At 64.1% G+C, this 16,616-nt stretch overlaps 1 protein-coding gene across 1 annotated transcript in view; it reads right to left on the bottom strand.

Moving 5' to 3' along the window:
* EGFR (epidermal growth factor receptor) overlaps positions 1 to 15,354 on the bottom strand; it is an 89,435-nt gene extending 74,081 nt beyond the window's left edge. Inside the window, exon 1 of the mRNA XM_084897153.1 lies at positions 15,029 to 15,354. Coding sequence (XP_084753279.1) covers positions 15,029 to 15,116 — 88 coding nt within the window. The 5' untranslated portion in view covers positions 15,117 to 15,354. The remainder of the gene's footprint in view (positions 1 to 15,028) is intronic.
* Between the last annotated feature and the right edge of the window lie 1,262 nt (positions 15,355 to 16,616).

The following is a 16,616-nucleotide window of genomic DNA, read 5'->3' as shown; positions in this document are numbered from 1 at the left end:
CACCCCGACGCCCGTGCAGTGTGAGCCGGAACCACGGGCCGGCACCCAGGGCCACGCCGTGTGCACGGAGGTGCCTGGGCAGGCGAGGAGGACGGCGGGGGATTCGTTTGTTTTCCTGCCTGATCTCGGAGCCCGGTGCCACGCACCGTGCTGGGGCCGGGGCCGGGTCATCCGTCCGGAGCCGTCCGGTGCTGCCTCCTTCCCGGGCCCAGGAATCTGACCTTGGACCCCGCCCAAGGTCACACGCCGGGAGAGCCTCCGCCCTGCCTGAACCCAGCCCGTCCTAGGGCGCCTTAGCCGCTCCGTTCCACGGGCTCCATGGAGATCTGGGACGAGAAGACAGACAGACGGACACGGCCACCGCGAGGCACCGGTTCCACCACGTGACGGGCCCTGGCCCTCTTCAGGGGTGAACGACAGCCAGGGTCAAGGTCATGGGCAGCCCAGCTGTGTTTACCTAAACTCCGCCGATGTCACCCATGCTTACGGTTCACAGTCCACGCAGGGCCCGGCACCAGCTCACACAGCTGGTCACCTACCGGCCCCAGGGCACCCGTGTGCCCTCCCCACGGACGGAGAGCTGGTGACCAGACTAGGACGGTGGGAGCTAAATAGTGTGGACCACCCTCCCTGCTAGAGAAAGACACTGTATTTACCTTAAAGGTTTTTAAATGGATTTTTAGAGAGAGGAGATGGGAGAGGGAGAGAAACATGGGTCGGTTGTCTCCTGCATGTCCTCCCACCGGGAATCGAACCGGCAGCCTTTCCGTGCCCAGGATGATGCCCAACCAACTGAGCCACACCAGCCAGGGCAGCAACAGAGGTTTTAAAAACACCCCCCCGTAGCTGACTTGTTCCTGAGCGTCTGCTGCTTGCTCTGTGTGTGCATTCAGAAATAGAAGATGATGAGCCAGAAGTTTCTGCTCCCCAGTGGAGTGTCTTCTGAGATAATGAACATGTTAATAAGCTTTTGTTTGACTTATGACTTCCTAGCCGTGTCGTCATATGTGTTTAGTTGAGAGCAGCGCACAGATCTTTTTTAAAACGCACCCGTCACCAGTCACCTGTGTGTGTTGAGAACTATGAACTCCTCTCTCTCTCTCTTTTTTTTTAATAATATATTTAATTGATTTTTTACAGAGAGGAAGGGAGAGAGAGAAAGAGTTGGAAACATCGATGAGAGAGAAACATCGACCAGCTGCCTCCTGCACACCTCCTACTGGGGATGTGCCTGCAACAAAGGTACATGCCCTTGACCGGAATCGAACCCGGGACCTCTCAGTCCGCGGGCCGACGCTCTACCCACTGAGCCGCACCGGCTTCGGCACGACCTCCTCTCTTAGCAAATCCCAAGCCTGCGCACTGACAGCGTTATTGACGAGTCCCCTGCTGTGCATCCACCAGGACTCGCTCGGCCTCTAACTGGGAGCCTGTGCCCTTTGGCCCTCTCCCCGCTCCTCTCTCCCCTGGCTCCTGGCAACCTCCCCTCCACTCTGTGTCTCCAACTTCATATCATGTCTGTAGTTCCCACACATGAGGGAGGTCACACAGTGTTTGTCCTTCTCTGTCCGGCTCATTTCCCTGAGAACAATGTCCTCCAGGCCTGTCCGTGCTGCTGCCCATGGCAGGAGTTCCTCCTCCTCCTCTCACTGGGCTATACCCTCTATCCCTCCCCTCCTCCTCCGTCCCCGCGGCGGCATGCAGCGCTTCGCCGGCGGCCTGGGGCCAGTGCCGGGCGGGGAGGGCGGCTCTTCCAGGAGAAGCCGATCCGCTCCTCCGGGGCCCCCCGTCAGCCGTGGCTCTCGGGCCGCACACACCGCACCACGGCCTCGCCCTGGGCCCCGCAGGACCTGAGTCTCCTCCTGTGCGGAAGGAGGGCTGGACCACGGTCCCGTCACTCTGGACTCCCTCCCTCCCTCCCCCCTCCCTCCTTCCCTCCCTCCCTCCTCCCTCCCTCCCTCCCTCCCTCCCCCCTCACTCCTTCCCTCCCTCCCTCCCTCCCTTCTCCCTCCCTCCCTCCCTCCCTCCCTCCCTCCCTCCCTCTTCCCTCCCTCCCTCCCTCCCTCCCCCCTCACTCCTTCCCTCCCTCCCTCCCTCCCTCCTCCCTCCCTCCCTCCCTCCTCCCTCCCTCCCTCCCTCCCTCCTCCCTCCCTCCCTCCCTCCCTCCTCCCTCCCTCCCTCCCTCCCTCCTCCCTCCTCCCTCCCTCCCTCCCTCCCTCCTCACGTGCTGTGGGGCACCAGCTGCACCGCACTGTCAGTTGTGACTCCCGTGCAGGAAATCACCGCGTCTGAGGATGCCAGTTCCTTAGGGGGAAACACGCAGCCACCCTGTTTCCCAAGCGGGCCTCGAACCCCAGCAGGCCCGCCCCGCCCCGGTCACCCGCTGGCCGGAGCGCCCGGGCTGCCCGGGTGTGCGCTGCCCCGGTGTGCACTGCTCCGGGCTCCGGGCCCCCCCGGCCCAGCTGGAGGCACCGGGCTCCGCCCGTCGCTGGGAGCCTGCGGGCTGCGGGTGGGGGCGCCACCCCGGCGGTGAGGGGGACAGGCAGCGGGCCCTCTGCCGGCCTCACGCAGCCTGTGGACTGAGCACAGCACCCTGCCCCGGAGAGCCACGGGCAGGCCCGCACCGCTGGCGGCCGCTCTGCCGTTCGGGCTCCCGCACAGCCGGCCTGCTGGGGAGGGAGGTCCCGGACGGAGGGGGCCCTCCTGTGCCCCCAGAGCCCGCTCGGGCCGCGGGGCTCCCTGCCGGCTCTCCTCCGGGGAGCAGAGCGGGGAGGGATGTGAGCTCAGCGTCCGCACCACCGGAGGGAGAGAGGGCGAGAGACTCGGTGTTTATATAAAAATGTATATAAAGTCGTGCGGGTGTGAAAGGCAGTGCTTCCCCAGCTTCAGGCCCGAGGCCCGGCTGGGCGGCTGCCAGGGGGCGGCGGGGGCGCTGGGGGGACAGGCCGGGGCAGGCGAGCGGAATGCAGGCGGCCCCTGCGGGGGGGGGGGGCAGGAGCGCCTACCCGCGGCTCACAGCAGACCCGGGCCGGCGGGAACTCCGAGCGGGGACGCAGGACCGGGTGCCCAGGCCCCACTGCCGCACTGAGGCCCAGGGACCGACGCGGGTGCCCCTGCCATGGGCCCGGGGACGGACGGGTGGCCAGGGTCCACAGGGGTTTCCGCGGAGAAACAGACAGGCACCCTCTCGCCCAGAGGATGTGACTCCTGGATGGACCGCAGCAGCGTCTTCTGCTGCGGCCGCCCTCCCCGGCGAATTTTATGGATTTACGGGGGATTCTCCGCGCCCCAGGACCCCTCGCCCAGCAGATGGCACCACGCAGACACAGGGGTCACCGAAGCTCTGCTCCCGCAAACAGGATCAGATACCCAGCCAGGCCCATGTCTGTCTGCCCGGGGTTTTCTGGGAAGAGGCCTGCCGTCCCACCATGTGCTGTCCCACCATGTGCTGTCCCACCATGTGCTGTCCCACCATGTGCTGTCCCACCACGGGGCCGTGGGGACCCACACGGTGTCAGCCTTCAGCCGGCACCGAGAAGCTAAGCCAGAGCCCGTGTCCTCCCCCCGCCCGCCCTGCAGAGTGAGCGCAGCTCAGGAGGCGCATCTACAGGCTGCTCTGCAGCTTTGCAAACCGGTTCCGACAGAGGAGCCGCCGGTGAGGTCATCGCCCGGGGCTGCTCCTCCCGTTTTCTTATTCACCGGAGCTCCGGCCGGCGGACATTTTCCCGATTCCGTCCCGGGCCGGACATGGTGGCGCAGACCTCCCAGGCCCACCTTGTTCTTAAAGAAATGCTTTTGTTGGTTTCAGAGAGGAAGGAGAGGGAGGGAGAGGTAGAGACATCCATGATAAGAGAGTTTCATCGATCAGCTGCCTCCTGCACGCCCCACACTGGGGATCGAGCTGCAACCTGGGAATCGAACCCGGGACCCTTCAGTCAGCAGCTGACACGCTATCCACTGAGCCACACCGGCAGGGCCCACCCTTTCTTAGGTGTGTCTGCATTCTACCCGACCTCCGCCCTGGGTCCCAGGATTGCTATTTCTTTGAAGAAAGTTTACAGGCAAATATCAGGCGCACCCGCTACTAACGCGGGCTTTTTCAGTAGGTGGAGTTACATGTATGTTGATATACATGCCATTTGATAGGTATGCTATTTTATTGTATCGACAGGAAGCTTCAAAGCTTCATGTGTCAAATTTGTTGAAGGTATTAACATCATAGATATTTTTACGCTTAAAAATGTCAAGTTTCGTGCCAAAAAAAAAAAAAAAAAAAGAGCATTTGCAGTAAGTTTTAATTCATTACTTTACTTTGAAGAAAAAGTGCTGCTGAAAGTGATCGTATTCTTCGGGAAGCTTTTGGTGAACATGCGCCATCTCAAGATACTTGTGAACGCTGGTTTAAACGCTTTAAAAGTGATGATTTCTATGTGAAAGACAATGAATGTCCAGGCCAACTGAAAAAGTTTGAAGACCAACTAATGATGAGCATTATTGGATGAAGTGTGTGTCAAACTCAAAAACAACTCACAGAAAGATGAAACATTGCTCAGCAAACAATTTCCCATCATCTATAAGCAACGGGAAAGATTTTAAAGGAAAGAAAGTGGGTGCCACATCAACTGAATTGTGACTGGTGGTGAAAAGTGGACTTATTTGGAGAATCCCAAATGCACAAACTCATGGGTTGATCCAGGTCAACCATCAACATCAACTGCAAGGCCGAATGGCTTCAGAAAGAAGACACTGCTCTGCGTTTGGTGGGATCGGGAAGGAGTGGTGCATTATGAGCTCCTAAAACCAGGTGAAACCGTTACTACTGACGGCTACCGACAACAAATAATCAATATGAACAAAACTTTGATCGTGAAAGGACCAGAATGTGCCAGAATACAGAGCAAAGTAATTTTGCTTCATGTTGACGCACCATCACACACTTCAAAACCAGCTAAAGACACGTGAAAAGATCTTGCCTGGGAAGTATGAACCCACCCGCCGTGTTCACCAGCCCTTGCTCCTTCAGATGACCATGTGTTCCGATCGACGGCACACGCCCTGTCTGAGCAGCACTTCAAAACATACAAAGAAGTGGGAAATTGGGTCTCTGAATGGTCTGCCTCAAAACAAGGAAAGTTCTATTGGGACGGTACCCACAGATGACCTGACAGATGGGTGTAGCTAGCGATGGCCATCGCTTTGAATAAAGCGCTTCTGATGTTTCTCTTGAAATGACCGTGTTTTCTTTGATTACAAAATCCGAGCTATTAGCTGGCACACCCACTTTTTATGTTTTCCTGGGGCAAAAAGGAAGTCTTCCTTCGGACCTTGGCCGGATTCCAAGGCTGGTGCAGAAACTCAGAGCCTACGTGGTGAACACAGAACACCAGCATTCTCTCCTCTTCACCCTTCCTCCTCTTCCGTCCTCTAAGGTCCCGGGGGCTGCTCAAGATAACAACCGTGAGGTGGGACTGACAGTGACTGTCACTTGTTGCTAGAAAATGGCTCAGTCTGTACCTAAGTTCAAAAGACCTTAGCTTATCCTCAAACAGGGCAAGTAAAGCCACACTCTGACGATAAAAAGAAAAAAAATCTTCTGAAGTTCTCCGGTAGAGCAGCATCCTAACTGCTCCCCTCCTGCCCAACGGCCCCTCCCCCGAGTGGGGCCGGGAGCCGCAGGTGCCCTTGCATCCCAGAAGCCAGCTGGGGCGGGGCCGAGCCCGGGCTGGGTCACAGGCGGATGCTGGTCCAGGTGGATGGACGCACGGGGGTGCCTGCGGGTGACGTCATGCACCCGGCCGCGGCGCTGGGCGTGGGTTTTCATTGCTGCTGGCCGGGCCGAGGCTCGGGGCGGGTGTGTTTCTCCAGCTTCCGGTTCTGCTGAGTCATGAGACTCAGCTTCTGAGTCTGGACGCCAGACAGGTGTCCCCTGGGGTCCAAAAGGGACCCCCCCTGGGAAGGGGCACCCCATTGCCTCCCTGGACAAAGCTGACCCACCCCGCGTGTGTCCTGGGCTCTGGGGCCTCCTCCAGCCCCCCACGCCCTATCACCCTTCTTGCCTGCCCTTAGGCCTCAGGGCAGACCCTGGAGGGCCACGTGAGGGACAGCAGGGTGGCCGGCTCCAGTGGGAGGGCCCAGCGTGGGGCACGCCTCCTGGCCTCACCCTCCCATCCGGGCATCCAAACGACCCCTTAGCAACGGCATTTGGAACCGACGGGTCTTTCCGGGAAAGTAGGAGCCCCTGTCCGGGTCAGAAAAGAAAGGAGGCGGGCGGTGGGTGAAACGCCCCTTCGGTGAGGGGCAGGCGGAGCTGGGAGAGGGCCTGCCGTTCAGGGCGGATCTGCCCCGTGAGCGGAGGCTCCAGGCTGGGTACCCACTGCCCCGCCCGGTCTGCTGGAGAGCGGAAGGGAAATGGGCGAAGCTGCAGTTCATGCAAATGAGACAATGAGACGGGAGCACCGCCCTCCCCGAGAAGCCGGAGAAGCCAGAGTGCGAGCGGAGTGCCGATGCGGAGCAGCACACAGTGTCCCGTGTCCCAGCCCGTCCCGTCCGGCGCAGGCTCCAGTGCTCACCGCCCCGGGCCACGCCCTCCCCTCCCGCTGCGTGCCGACCCAGCGGGGCTCCGGCTCCCGGCTCCCTGGGCAGAGGGTGCCGTCCCGGGTCCCAGCAGCCGGTGCCCGCAGCTTTCCGGGGCACGGAGGGCAGTCAGCCATCACCCTTGCCTGCAGGCTGGACGGAGCTCGGGAATGACAAGGGAGGACACTCTGGGGGTGACTGGCGTACTAAAACGCACCCCCACCCCCGGTGCTGCCTGCCAGGCTCACGGCCGGGCCAGGCCGGCTGTGTGAGTCGGGATCCAAGGCTGGGCCCGGCGGATCCGGACACCCCGAGTGGACCTGCGGAATGAGGCTGCCCCGTGGCTGGGGGCTGGTGGCCCCAGGAGGCCGCCTGCCTCTTCTCGGTCCCAGGCCAGTGCGGGGACCTGGTGCTGGATTCGGGGGGTGACCGGGAGGAGGCATGACTACCCCCAAGGACACGGTCCTCCCGCAGGGTCTGCAGCTGGCGGGAACCTGCAGCGGCCTTTCCCGGGGGGCCGTGTGGGGGGCCCTCCGCCCTCCTTCCCTCTCCCTCCTCATGCCTTCGCGGCCCTCGCGTGTTAACGTCAAAAGCACTTCATTTAGAGAAAACGTTCACTTCCAAGCATGTCTCACCTGAGGCCGGCGGCCCCGTGTGTGACATGCGTGTGAAGGCGCCCATGTCCGTCCTGCCACCTCCCTGGCTGGGTCCTCTGGGCGAATCCCGGAGAGGACGGCACGCCACGGGCGGAGGGCTTTGTGTGGGATGTGACCCCGGAGCCTGCCTCACCACTTCCTGCGAGTCCGCGGTTCTTCAGAAACAAGAAGTCCGCAGCGAGGAGCTCTGCCACCGCGGCGAGCCGCAGGGCCTGCTCCCCCGCGGCGGTCAGGCTCTGTGTACGGGATGGTCTGTGTCTAGGAACTGGGGTTTTTAAAAAGCCTCAGCTCCTCTCTTAAGGAAAAGGATACTGTTGGGAGAAAGGAGGTCAACGCGGTAAGTTCACACAAATACCCGCTCTGCAATGAGTGCTGACTCAGTGCCGAACCACACTGTCCAGAGGCCACACAACAGTGAACATCCTGAATCCGTCCTTCCCGACCGTGTATTTTTTCTTCCCTTCTTAACATAAAAAAAAAAAAAAAAAAAAGCTGACCGAAAAGTTCGCATTCAGAGAAAGCAAATGTTTGCCTGGCAGAGCCTCCGGGTCAGGAGCGACAGCCACGGCCGTGGAGTCCCCCGTTTTCCAGGGGACCCTCCTGCCCCCCCTGCACCACCCCCCTGCCCCGCGTGGGGCTCCAGGCCCCCCTGGGAGACCAGCCAGAGGAGGGGACCACCTCCCCGCCGCCTGTGAGCGCCCGTCCACAAATCCCTCGTGTTTAAAGCGCCACGCCATCGGCAATGGCCGTCGGATAAATGATCATCTCTGACCCGTGCGCTTTTCCATGTTTGGTGTTTCTTGCAGCAAAAGCCATTTATTTTTGCTCGCAGATTTAAAACAACTTTAAAAATAACTTTTATATGCTGCCGGGGGAAGCGGAGAGTCTCTAAGCGCACGCTAATCCAGGACCCGCCTGCTTCTCTGCCAGGGGGAGAAACACCTCGACCGGCTGCCTCCAACCAGGGCCTGGGCGGGGAGGAGCCTGCAACCGAGGTACCTGTGCTTCACCGGAATCGAACCCGGGACCCTTTGGTCCGCAGGCCGGCGCTCTATCCACTGAGCCGCACGGGCCAGGGCCTAAGGCACTCTTCAGCTGCTATCGTGACGCGCAGCCTGGGGACATGATTCCCGGACTCGGGAGTTTTGGACGCGCACGTGACTGGCGGGCGCTCAGTCCGCCCGGTGGTGGTGCCTTCGGCGCTGAGGGCAGTTGTCCCAGGAGCCCGGACAGTTGCACGGGGGCTCTCTGACCTCCGGCTCCTTGAGCCCCCAGCCCCGAGTCCTGCCGGGGAAGTATCACCTTTCCTCCTCGGAGTCAAGAATGCGGGGACATTGCCCGCATTTTTCACACATGATGCGCACATTCCACTTCACAGCCAGACGAGCCAGAGGCAGGGGCGCTGGGGAGGACCGACCTCCAGGGGTGCGGGCGCCGCCCACCGTGTTCAGGCTCGTGTCTGGCCTGCAGCTGTGTTCGCCCTCGGGGCTGAGGACGGGCCGGGCGCGAGGGCCTGGCACCGGCCAGCTTATCGTCCGGACGCTAACAGGTAGCCCAGAGGGGGGGTGTCTCCTAGCGTGACCGACCCTGCAAAACTGTCTCCAGCCGCGTCCTGGGAGAGCTCACTCCGTCAGCAACGGGCCTTCGCAAGGCATGAGGCATGCATGTGCACGTCTGTATCAGACACAGAGGTAGGGGAGGGAGAGGGGAAGGAGAGCAGACGGAGGTGCTACATGATCTCACTCCTGAACGGCTCCCGGCAGAGCGTCCATTCCAGTCCCAGGAAGCGGCGCCGAGGAGGACGCGGGTTTTCCATGAACGTGGCAGCGCAGCGAAGCCACGGCGAGTCCTCCCGTCCGCCACGTCTCACAGCCCGGGAGTGAGCACGGCGCCGCGGGAGGGCCAGGACAGTCAGCGCCCCCCGTGCACACGGCAGCCGCGCCGGCCTCAATCCCAGGGAGAGGCAGGGCGCCGCGTCCTGTCCACCCCTCCGCTCCAACGCGCCGAGTGAAGAAGAAAGAGGGATTTTGCAAAATAGCGCTGGAGCAAACCTGAAATCGTTCGCCTGGCGCAGTGGTCGGCAAACTCATCAGTCCACAGAGCCAAGCATCAACAGCACAGCGATTGAAATTTCTATTGAGAGCCAATTTTTTAAAAATGTAAACTTGTTCTAACGCCACTCCTTCAAAATAGATTCGGCAGGCCATGATATTTTTTGGAAGAGCCACACTCAAGGGGTCAAAGAGCCACATGTGACTCGTGAGCCACAGTTTGCCGACCATGGGCCTGGCGGGTCTTGCTCAGGAGGCTGTGCACCTGCTGTGGGCTCTGACGTGTGATAACCAACGGGTGGTAGTGATGAGTGGCCGCCAACTCCACAGCCTTCAGACCACGCTGCTGGCCACACACTCCACAGCCTTCAGACCACGCTGCTGGCCACGACCCCACAGCCTTCAGACCACGCTGCTGCCACGACCCCACAGCCTTCAGACCACGCTGCTGGCCACACACTCCACAGCCTTCAGATCACGCTGCTGGCCACGACCCCACAGCCTTCAGACCACGCTGCTGGCCATGACTCCACAGCCTTCAGACCACACTGCTGGCCATGACTCCACAGCCTTCAGACCACGCTGCTGCCACGACCCCACAGCCTTCAGACCACGCTGCTGGCCACACACTCCACAGCCTTCAGACCACGCTGCTGGCCACGACCCCACAGCCTTCAGACCACGCTGCTGGCCATGACTCCACAGCCTTCAGACCACGCTGCTGGCCACGACCCCACAGCCTTCAGACCACGCTGCTGGCCATGACTCCACAGCCTTCAGACCACGCTGCTGGCCACACACTCCACAGCCTTCAGACCACGCTGCTGGCCACGACCCCACAGCCTTCAGACCACGCTGCTGGCCACACACCCCACAGCCTTCAGACCACACTGCTGGCCATGACTCCACAGCCTTCAGACCACGCTGCTGGCCACACACCCCACAGCCTTCAGACCACGCTGCTGGCCACACACCCCACAGCCTTCAGACCACGCTGCTGGCCACGACCCCACAGCCTTCAGACCACACTGCTGGCCACGACCCCACAGCCTTCAGACCACACTGCTGGCCACGACCCCACAGCCTTCAGACCACGCTGCTGGCCATGAACAAAAATAAAAATAAAGTAAAAATAAAGGCTGATCCCAGAACGCTTCCCAGAAGCCGCTGCTTCTGCCAGCGTTTCAGGCGTGCCACCTGCAGCTCCCTTCTCCCTAACGGGCTCCGGGGCACGAGAGCCAGTCCCCCGGGTGACTCCGCCTGCAGCTCAGCCGAGGACGCGGCAGCCCAGGCCCTCCCTGTGGTCCGAGCACGGAGAGAGGAATGCAAACAAAAGCCCGCGGCGTCAGAGGTAGCGATCCTGCCCTTACACCGAAGGACAAACACCGCGGCCGCCTTACGTAACTGTTTACGGCGCGGGGCCTGCGCAGGCGGGGGCGGCGTGCGCTGCGGGGGCGTTGCGGGCCTTGGACAAGGCCTCCCCCCAACCACGGGGCCCCGAATCCGCAATGCAAGGCCTCGCTCCTGAGACACTCCAGATGTGGTCAGGAAGGACAGACGCTGTGGCTCTGGGCTTCCTGGGAGAAGCCGCCCGAACGGGACACAGTGTGGAAGCCAGAGGGACACGCTGCCTCCCGTGCTGGCCACACACACGGCCCCGGGAGGGAAGTGGGTGTTAAGCACACGCAGTGCACAGAGGCCTCGTCCGCAGTGGCCCGATGGCTGACCTTCCACCTCGGAGCCCAAGACCGGTGTCCACGCCAGCCCGCAGCCTCCCACAGCCTGGGCCACGGGCCTGGGCCACAGCCCCGGCCCCGCCCCGCCCCCTCTCCGGCTCCCGGCGGCTCCCGGCGGCTCCAGGAACGTTCTGCACATCTGAGTGGACCGTGTTACCCAAATGCGTCGGAAGAACAATGGGCTTCATGGCTCCGACAGAGAAAACGTCCGTCAAACTGGTATCGGACGGGAGGGGGACGCCTGGGTCCTGGCCAGAGGCAGACCCTCCTCACCTGCTGGGCAAAGAGCCAGCGGGGGCGCTGTTCTGAGAAAGGGCAGCCTCTTCTGGGGAAGGCGAGAAAGGAGGCCTGAGCCGGCGCCAGTCCCAGGGCCCGGCCTCCGGGAGCAAGGCCCACCCGCTCTCCCATGGGCTCATCATCCTTCAAGAACAAACCAGCCCTAACCGGCGTGGCTCAGTGGGTAGAGTGTCGGCTTGCAGACTCAAGGGTCCTGGGTTCGATTCCGGTCAAGGGCATGTACCTTGGTTGCGGCACATCCCCAGTAGGAGGAGTGCAGGAGGCAGCTGATGGATGTTTCTCTCTCATCGAGGTTTCTCCCTCTCTCTCCCTCTCCCTTCCTCTCTGTAAAAAATCAATAGAATATATTAAAAAAAAAAAAAAAAAAGAATAAACCCCCGTCAACACGCACTGAGACCAAAGCCGCTTCTCACATAACGTCCAACGTCCATAAAGGGCAGAGGAAAACGAAATCAGAAGCGTCTGCAGTGATCTGAGAGGTCCACCCATTTTTCTGGCATCGACGTGGAAACAGGGCACGGGCAGCCACATTCTAGAACACATGTGTCAAACACAAGGCCCGCGGGCCAAATCCAGCCCGCCAGGCCTTGCAATGTGGCCCGCACCGCGCTGTCATCACTGCACTCCGCTGTCAGTTTATGACATTGTCAGTTTATGACTGTTCAGTAAACCATTCGGCCCGCGATTTAGGCTGGATTTTAGATTTTGGCCCCTTCTCTGATTGAGTTCGACACCCCTCTTCTAGAACCTTAAACGTTCCTCAGAGCCGGCTCCCGAGAGCAAAACCCAGCTCCAAGGAGCCATGTCCACTGCGCCGGGTCTCCGCTAACCAGAGCCGCGAACACGGCTCTCTCGGCGAGCCACGGGGCGCACACGAAGGCTGCGTGGTTCCCGGGCGGGGCCTGCGACCCCTGAGTGTCCCCGGCCCTCTGACCCCACGGCCCACTCCAGGGCCTGGGTCACCGCCCGCACTCCCCCAGGCAAGGTGGGCGGGCGGCCGCCCCCTCCCTGGCCCCAGACCCTCTGTGCGGCCCAGAGCTGAGATCCACGCAAAAACAAGAGCTCCATGTTTCCTTTCTGAACAGGGCGGGTCGTGCTCCCGGACGCGGCCTCTGCAGGGATCTCGGGGCTCCTTCAGGAACAAAAGCGCGGTCCCTGGGCCCTGCCTCGCGATGGAGTCGGCGGAGTGAGGCCGTGATGGAGTCGGCGGAGTGAGGCCGTGACACGGCATGGGCTCGGACACGAAACGTGGGAAGCCAGAAATACACGAAGACCGTCCAAAGTCAGGAATGTGCTGGGAGGCGGGGCCGGGGCCGGCCGGGCTGCCAGTTCCTGCCTCTCTCGGAATGCCGCCAGGGCCACCGCCGTTCTGCAGGAGGGTGCCTACTCCGCGCGCCTCCCAGGCCGACCTCACAGCCCGCCCGCCCGCCCGAGGGGTGCTGAGCGAGGCTCACGCCGCTGCTGACCGGGCGGCTCTGATGCCCCCGGGACAGGCGGCCGGCCGACCGACCGACCGCAGAGTAACTGTGAGCGGGAGTCTAGACCACGGCCCGGGGCCCGGAGTCCTCATCGGGGACCACCCTGAGGAGCCCTGTCCCTCCCTGTCCCACCCCCTGGCCTCCGACGCCCTCCGAAGACCAGAACTCCCGGAGGAGAGGCAGGGGCGGCAGGTGACGGAGCCTCCGCGGGTTCCCGCTGCCGGGAAAGCAGCCGGGTCTCCGGCCCTGTCTCCCCATCCGCCCGGAGCACCCACCTCCTCGCCTGTCCGGGGGTTAAAGGGATCGAGGGGACGGTGATTCCATTGCTTAGAGCCAGGCCGGTCTGTCTGAGATAAGGACGTTTCGTGAACAAAACTGACGGGACTTGTCTTCACCACTCTGTCAGAAGTCACATGTTGTGTTTCTCACACGTCGCTCCTGTTTCTGGGGAGCTGCGCCCACTGCTGTTTTTTTGTGTCCCCCCCCCCCCCCCCCCCCGCCCTGCCCCGAGCATCCTGTTCTAAGCGAACACAAAACCAACAGGCAAATTAAGTGGTATTTATGTTTTTTCCCCAAAACAAATCTCCGGCTCCTCGTCCTGCTGGAAGGGCAGCAGGGAGGAGCGGCGTCTGTGGGGAAGAGGGGTGCGTGGAGTGCCCGAGAGATTGACTGCACGCAGGACAGGGTCCCGGCCGCAGAACCGAGACACACTGACTCCGGGGGCCCCTGTGGAGGGGTTGGGGAGCGGGAAGGACCAGGCGGGGGGGGGGGGGGGGGGGCAGCAGGGAGGAGGCAGCCCTCCGAGGGCAGAGGAGCCCGCTGGTATGGAAACCACCCCCAGCTCCCGTTCCCACGTTTTGCAAGAGGCTCCACACTCCAGATGTTCCCCCAGAGCCCGGCCGTGCCAGCTAATTGTTAGGACTCGGTACCGATCCCTGTCCTCCGTGCCAACGGCTGCCCGCCCCACCGGCCCATGCCCGCACCTGGCACCCGATGCCCGCCCCGGCGGCCCATGCCCCCCCCCCCCCAGCCATGGGCAGAGCCACCTGAGGAGCGGGCGGCCCCCCGTGGCCCACGCACCCCGGGCGGAGGAAACCGGGCCGTCTGGGGATTGGGGGGTGGGGGAGGCAGGCTTGGGGGTTTACTGGCTTCGCTTTAAAGCCCCCAGGGAGTCTGCGGCAACCCGGCCGGAGCCCGCCACCCGCACCCAACCCGGCCGGTGACCTCAGCAGCAAGCCGGGACCTGAGCCTGGAAGCCGAGATGTCGAAACCGGTCAGACCTTCCGGCCTCACGTGGAGGGGTGCCGGAGGGTGCCACCAGGAGGGTGCCGGGGAGGGGTGCCTGGGCTGGCCGACCCTCAGGTTCTGTTCGCCCTGGACGTGGGGCCCACAGCGCCGCCGGCACCGCCCCCCCAATTGGGTCAAACATTAACGCGCTGCTTTGCTTGGCTCCGGGTCAAAATCTGCCGAAAGCGAAAAGAAACAGGCCCGAGAGAAGCTCCGGGATCCCAGGAGGAAAGTTTGCAGGAAAAAAAAATAATAATAATAAAAAGGCGGGGACCGGTCCCAGGAACTCGGGGTCCGCCTGGCCGGTCGCACCCATCCCGCCGGCTCCACCGCGAACCCGGAGCCGCGAGCCGGGCTGCAGGTGGGGGCAGCCGGGTGGGGATGGGGGTTCCCGGAAGCCAGAGGAGATCCCGGGGGGACGCGGGAGGAGACCGCGGGGTCCAAGCCCCCGCTGCGGGCGGAGTGGACGGCCGTCCCCCCGGCGGCCCAGGAGCCGGCGCCCCGCCCGCGCTCGGCTCCGGTCCGGCCGCAGCGGCGCCCCCGGGCCGGGCCGGCGCAGCAGGGAGGCCCGGGGTCCCCGAGGGAGGCGCCCTCCGCCGGGACCGGACCGGGCGCACGTGCCGGGACGCGCCCCCCGCGCAGGTAGGACAGTGAGGAAGTTGCGAGCGCTCCGGGCGTCCGATCCCTGCACCCAGGTCCCCGCGCCCCGGTCCCTGCACCCGATCCCCGGCCCGGACCCGCAGCGGCACGTCCCCCGGTGGGTCCCGGAGGGTCCCGGAGGGTCCGGTCGATCCCGGCGGGTCCCGGGGGGTCCCGGTCGGTCCCGGCGGGTCCCGGGGGGGGTCCCGGCCGGTCCCGGCGGGCCCCGGGGAGTCCCGGGGGGTCCCGGTCGGTTCCGGTGGGTCCGGGTCGGTGGGTCCCGGTCGGTCCGGGCGGCGGGCACGCCTTACCTCTCTTCTCCTCCAGCGCCGGGAGCGCCGGCCACTGCGCCGCCAGCAGCACCAGGAGCGCGGCGCCCGCCGCCCGGGAGGGGCGCATCGCCCCGCAGCCCGGGGTCCGGGGTCCGGGGAGCAGCGGCTGCGCTTCGGGGCGGCGAGGCGGGGGCTCCGGGGTCCGGGTCCGGCGGGGGTTCTGGGTCCGGGTCCGGCGGGGGCTCCGGGTCCGGGGGAGGCGGCCGGGCTGCTGGGATCGCGGGCTCGGTCCGCCCTGGCCGGGTGTGCGCTCCGCTGAGCGGGGCGGAGGCTGCCGGCCGCCCGGACGTCTCCGCGGGGCGGGGGCGGGGGCCGGGCCGCGAGGGGAGGGACCAGCGCGGGGAGGGACCGGCCGGGCGGCGGGGGAGGAGGCACCGGCGGAGCGGGCGGGGGCGGAGGGGAGGCGGCCGGGCCGTGCGCTCCGAGGAGGGTGGCGGGAGCGGGTGCGGGAGCCCGGGCGCCCGGTCAGCCTCCGAGAGGCGCTCCCCGCCGGGGCCGGGCTCGGCCTGAGAACTAGGAGACCCAGCTGCGTCCCGCGAACGGGAGCCAGGCCGCCATCGCCCCCCTCCACCTGCAGAGCAGAGGGCACAGCCCCTCGCCCTGCCCAGCCAGCGCCCGGGCCGGCCGTGGCACGGACGGCGGCACCCTGTGTCTGCCCCCCGGGGACAGAGCTGGACTGCCCGGTGGCCGAGTGGTAGCTTTCCAGCCCCAAGGGCCCTTCGCGGCCGCCAAGCACCCTCCACAGACTCTGAGGAGGGACCGGGCCCTGGCCCCGGCCGGCCGGGAGCTGTCACCGAATGAAGGCGGGAGCCGGGCCAGCCCGCAGCCCCCTGAGGCCGCAGAGGCCTCAGCGCTGGAGAGCAGACGCCTGTGGCCAGTCATTGTGCAAAAGCCGAGCGTGAGAAAGCAGCTGGACACCAACCCGAGCGGGTGCTTCTCCGGGGGAGCTGGGTGCCCCTCCTATGCCTGGCCCGGGGCAGCCTCCCGGGGTGGGCAGGAGTGCCCACCTGGGCAGATCCCCGAGGTCGGGCAGGAGGAGAGGAGGGTCCCGGCTGGCCAAGGTGGGCTAAGCCATGTCTGCTCCCTGCTCCTTCCCATGGGACAGGTGTCCTCACACCCATCCTCCACCCAAGTCCCCGGCCGTCCCCACCAAAGCCCTGCCTGCCCACAGGGCAGCTGGCCAGTGCGGTCTCCCCTGAAAGCAAAGTGAGCGCAGCTCCAGGCCGCCCCTCCTGCGTGGGGGGCAGGGAGGGGAGAGAGGGACACCTGTCCTCCCTCCCGCACAGCCGGCCCTGCCCTCTGAGCGGAGAGTCCGGTCCCCGTGTCTGTCCCGGTGTTTGAACTGCGGGACCCGCCGAGCCGCTGGGCCCCCGGCCGGGCGGGAGGCCGTGAGGCTCCAGCGTGGTCCCGGCACAGGCTCCAGAGGAGGTCATGTCACACGCTACATGTCACACGCGACAACCGCAGAGCAGCGTGCGGAGAAACACGGCTGTGCACGCCGCAGAGGAGGGAAGGGCTACCGGGAACACGCGTGGGACGCAGCCCGAAGCCGGGAGGCGTCTGACAG

This window comes from Pipistrellus hanaki (assembly GCF_964339955.1).
Source record: "Pipistrellus hanaki genome assembly, chromosome: 10".
In the NCBI taxonomy this organism is placed as follows: domain Eukaryota; kingdom Metazoa; phylum Chordata; class Mammalia; order Chiroptera; family Vespertilionidae; genus Pipistrellus; species Pipistrellus hanaki.
Note: the sequence above shows the minus strand (reverse complement) of the source record. Positions and strands in the feature narration are given on the sequence as shown.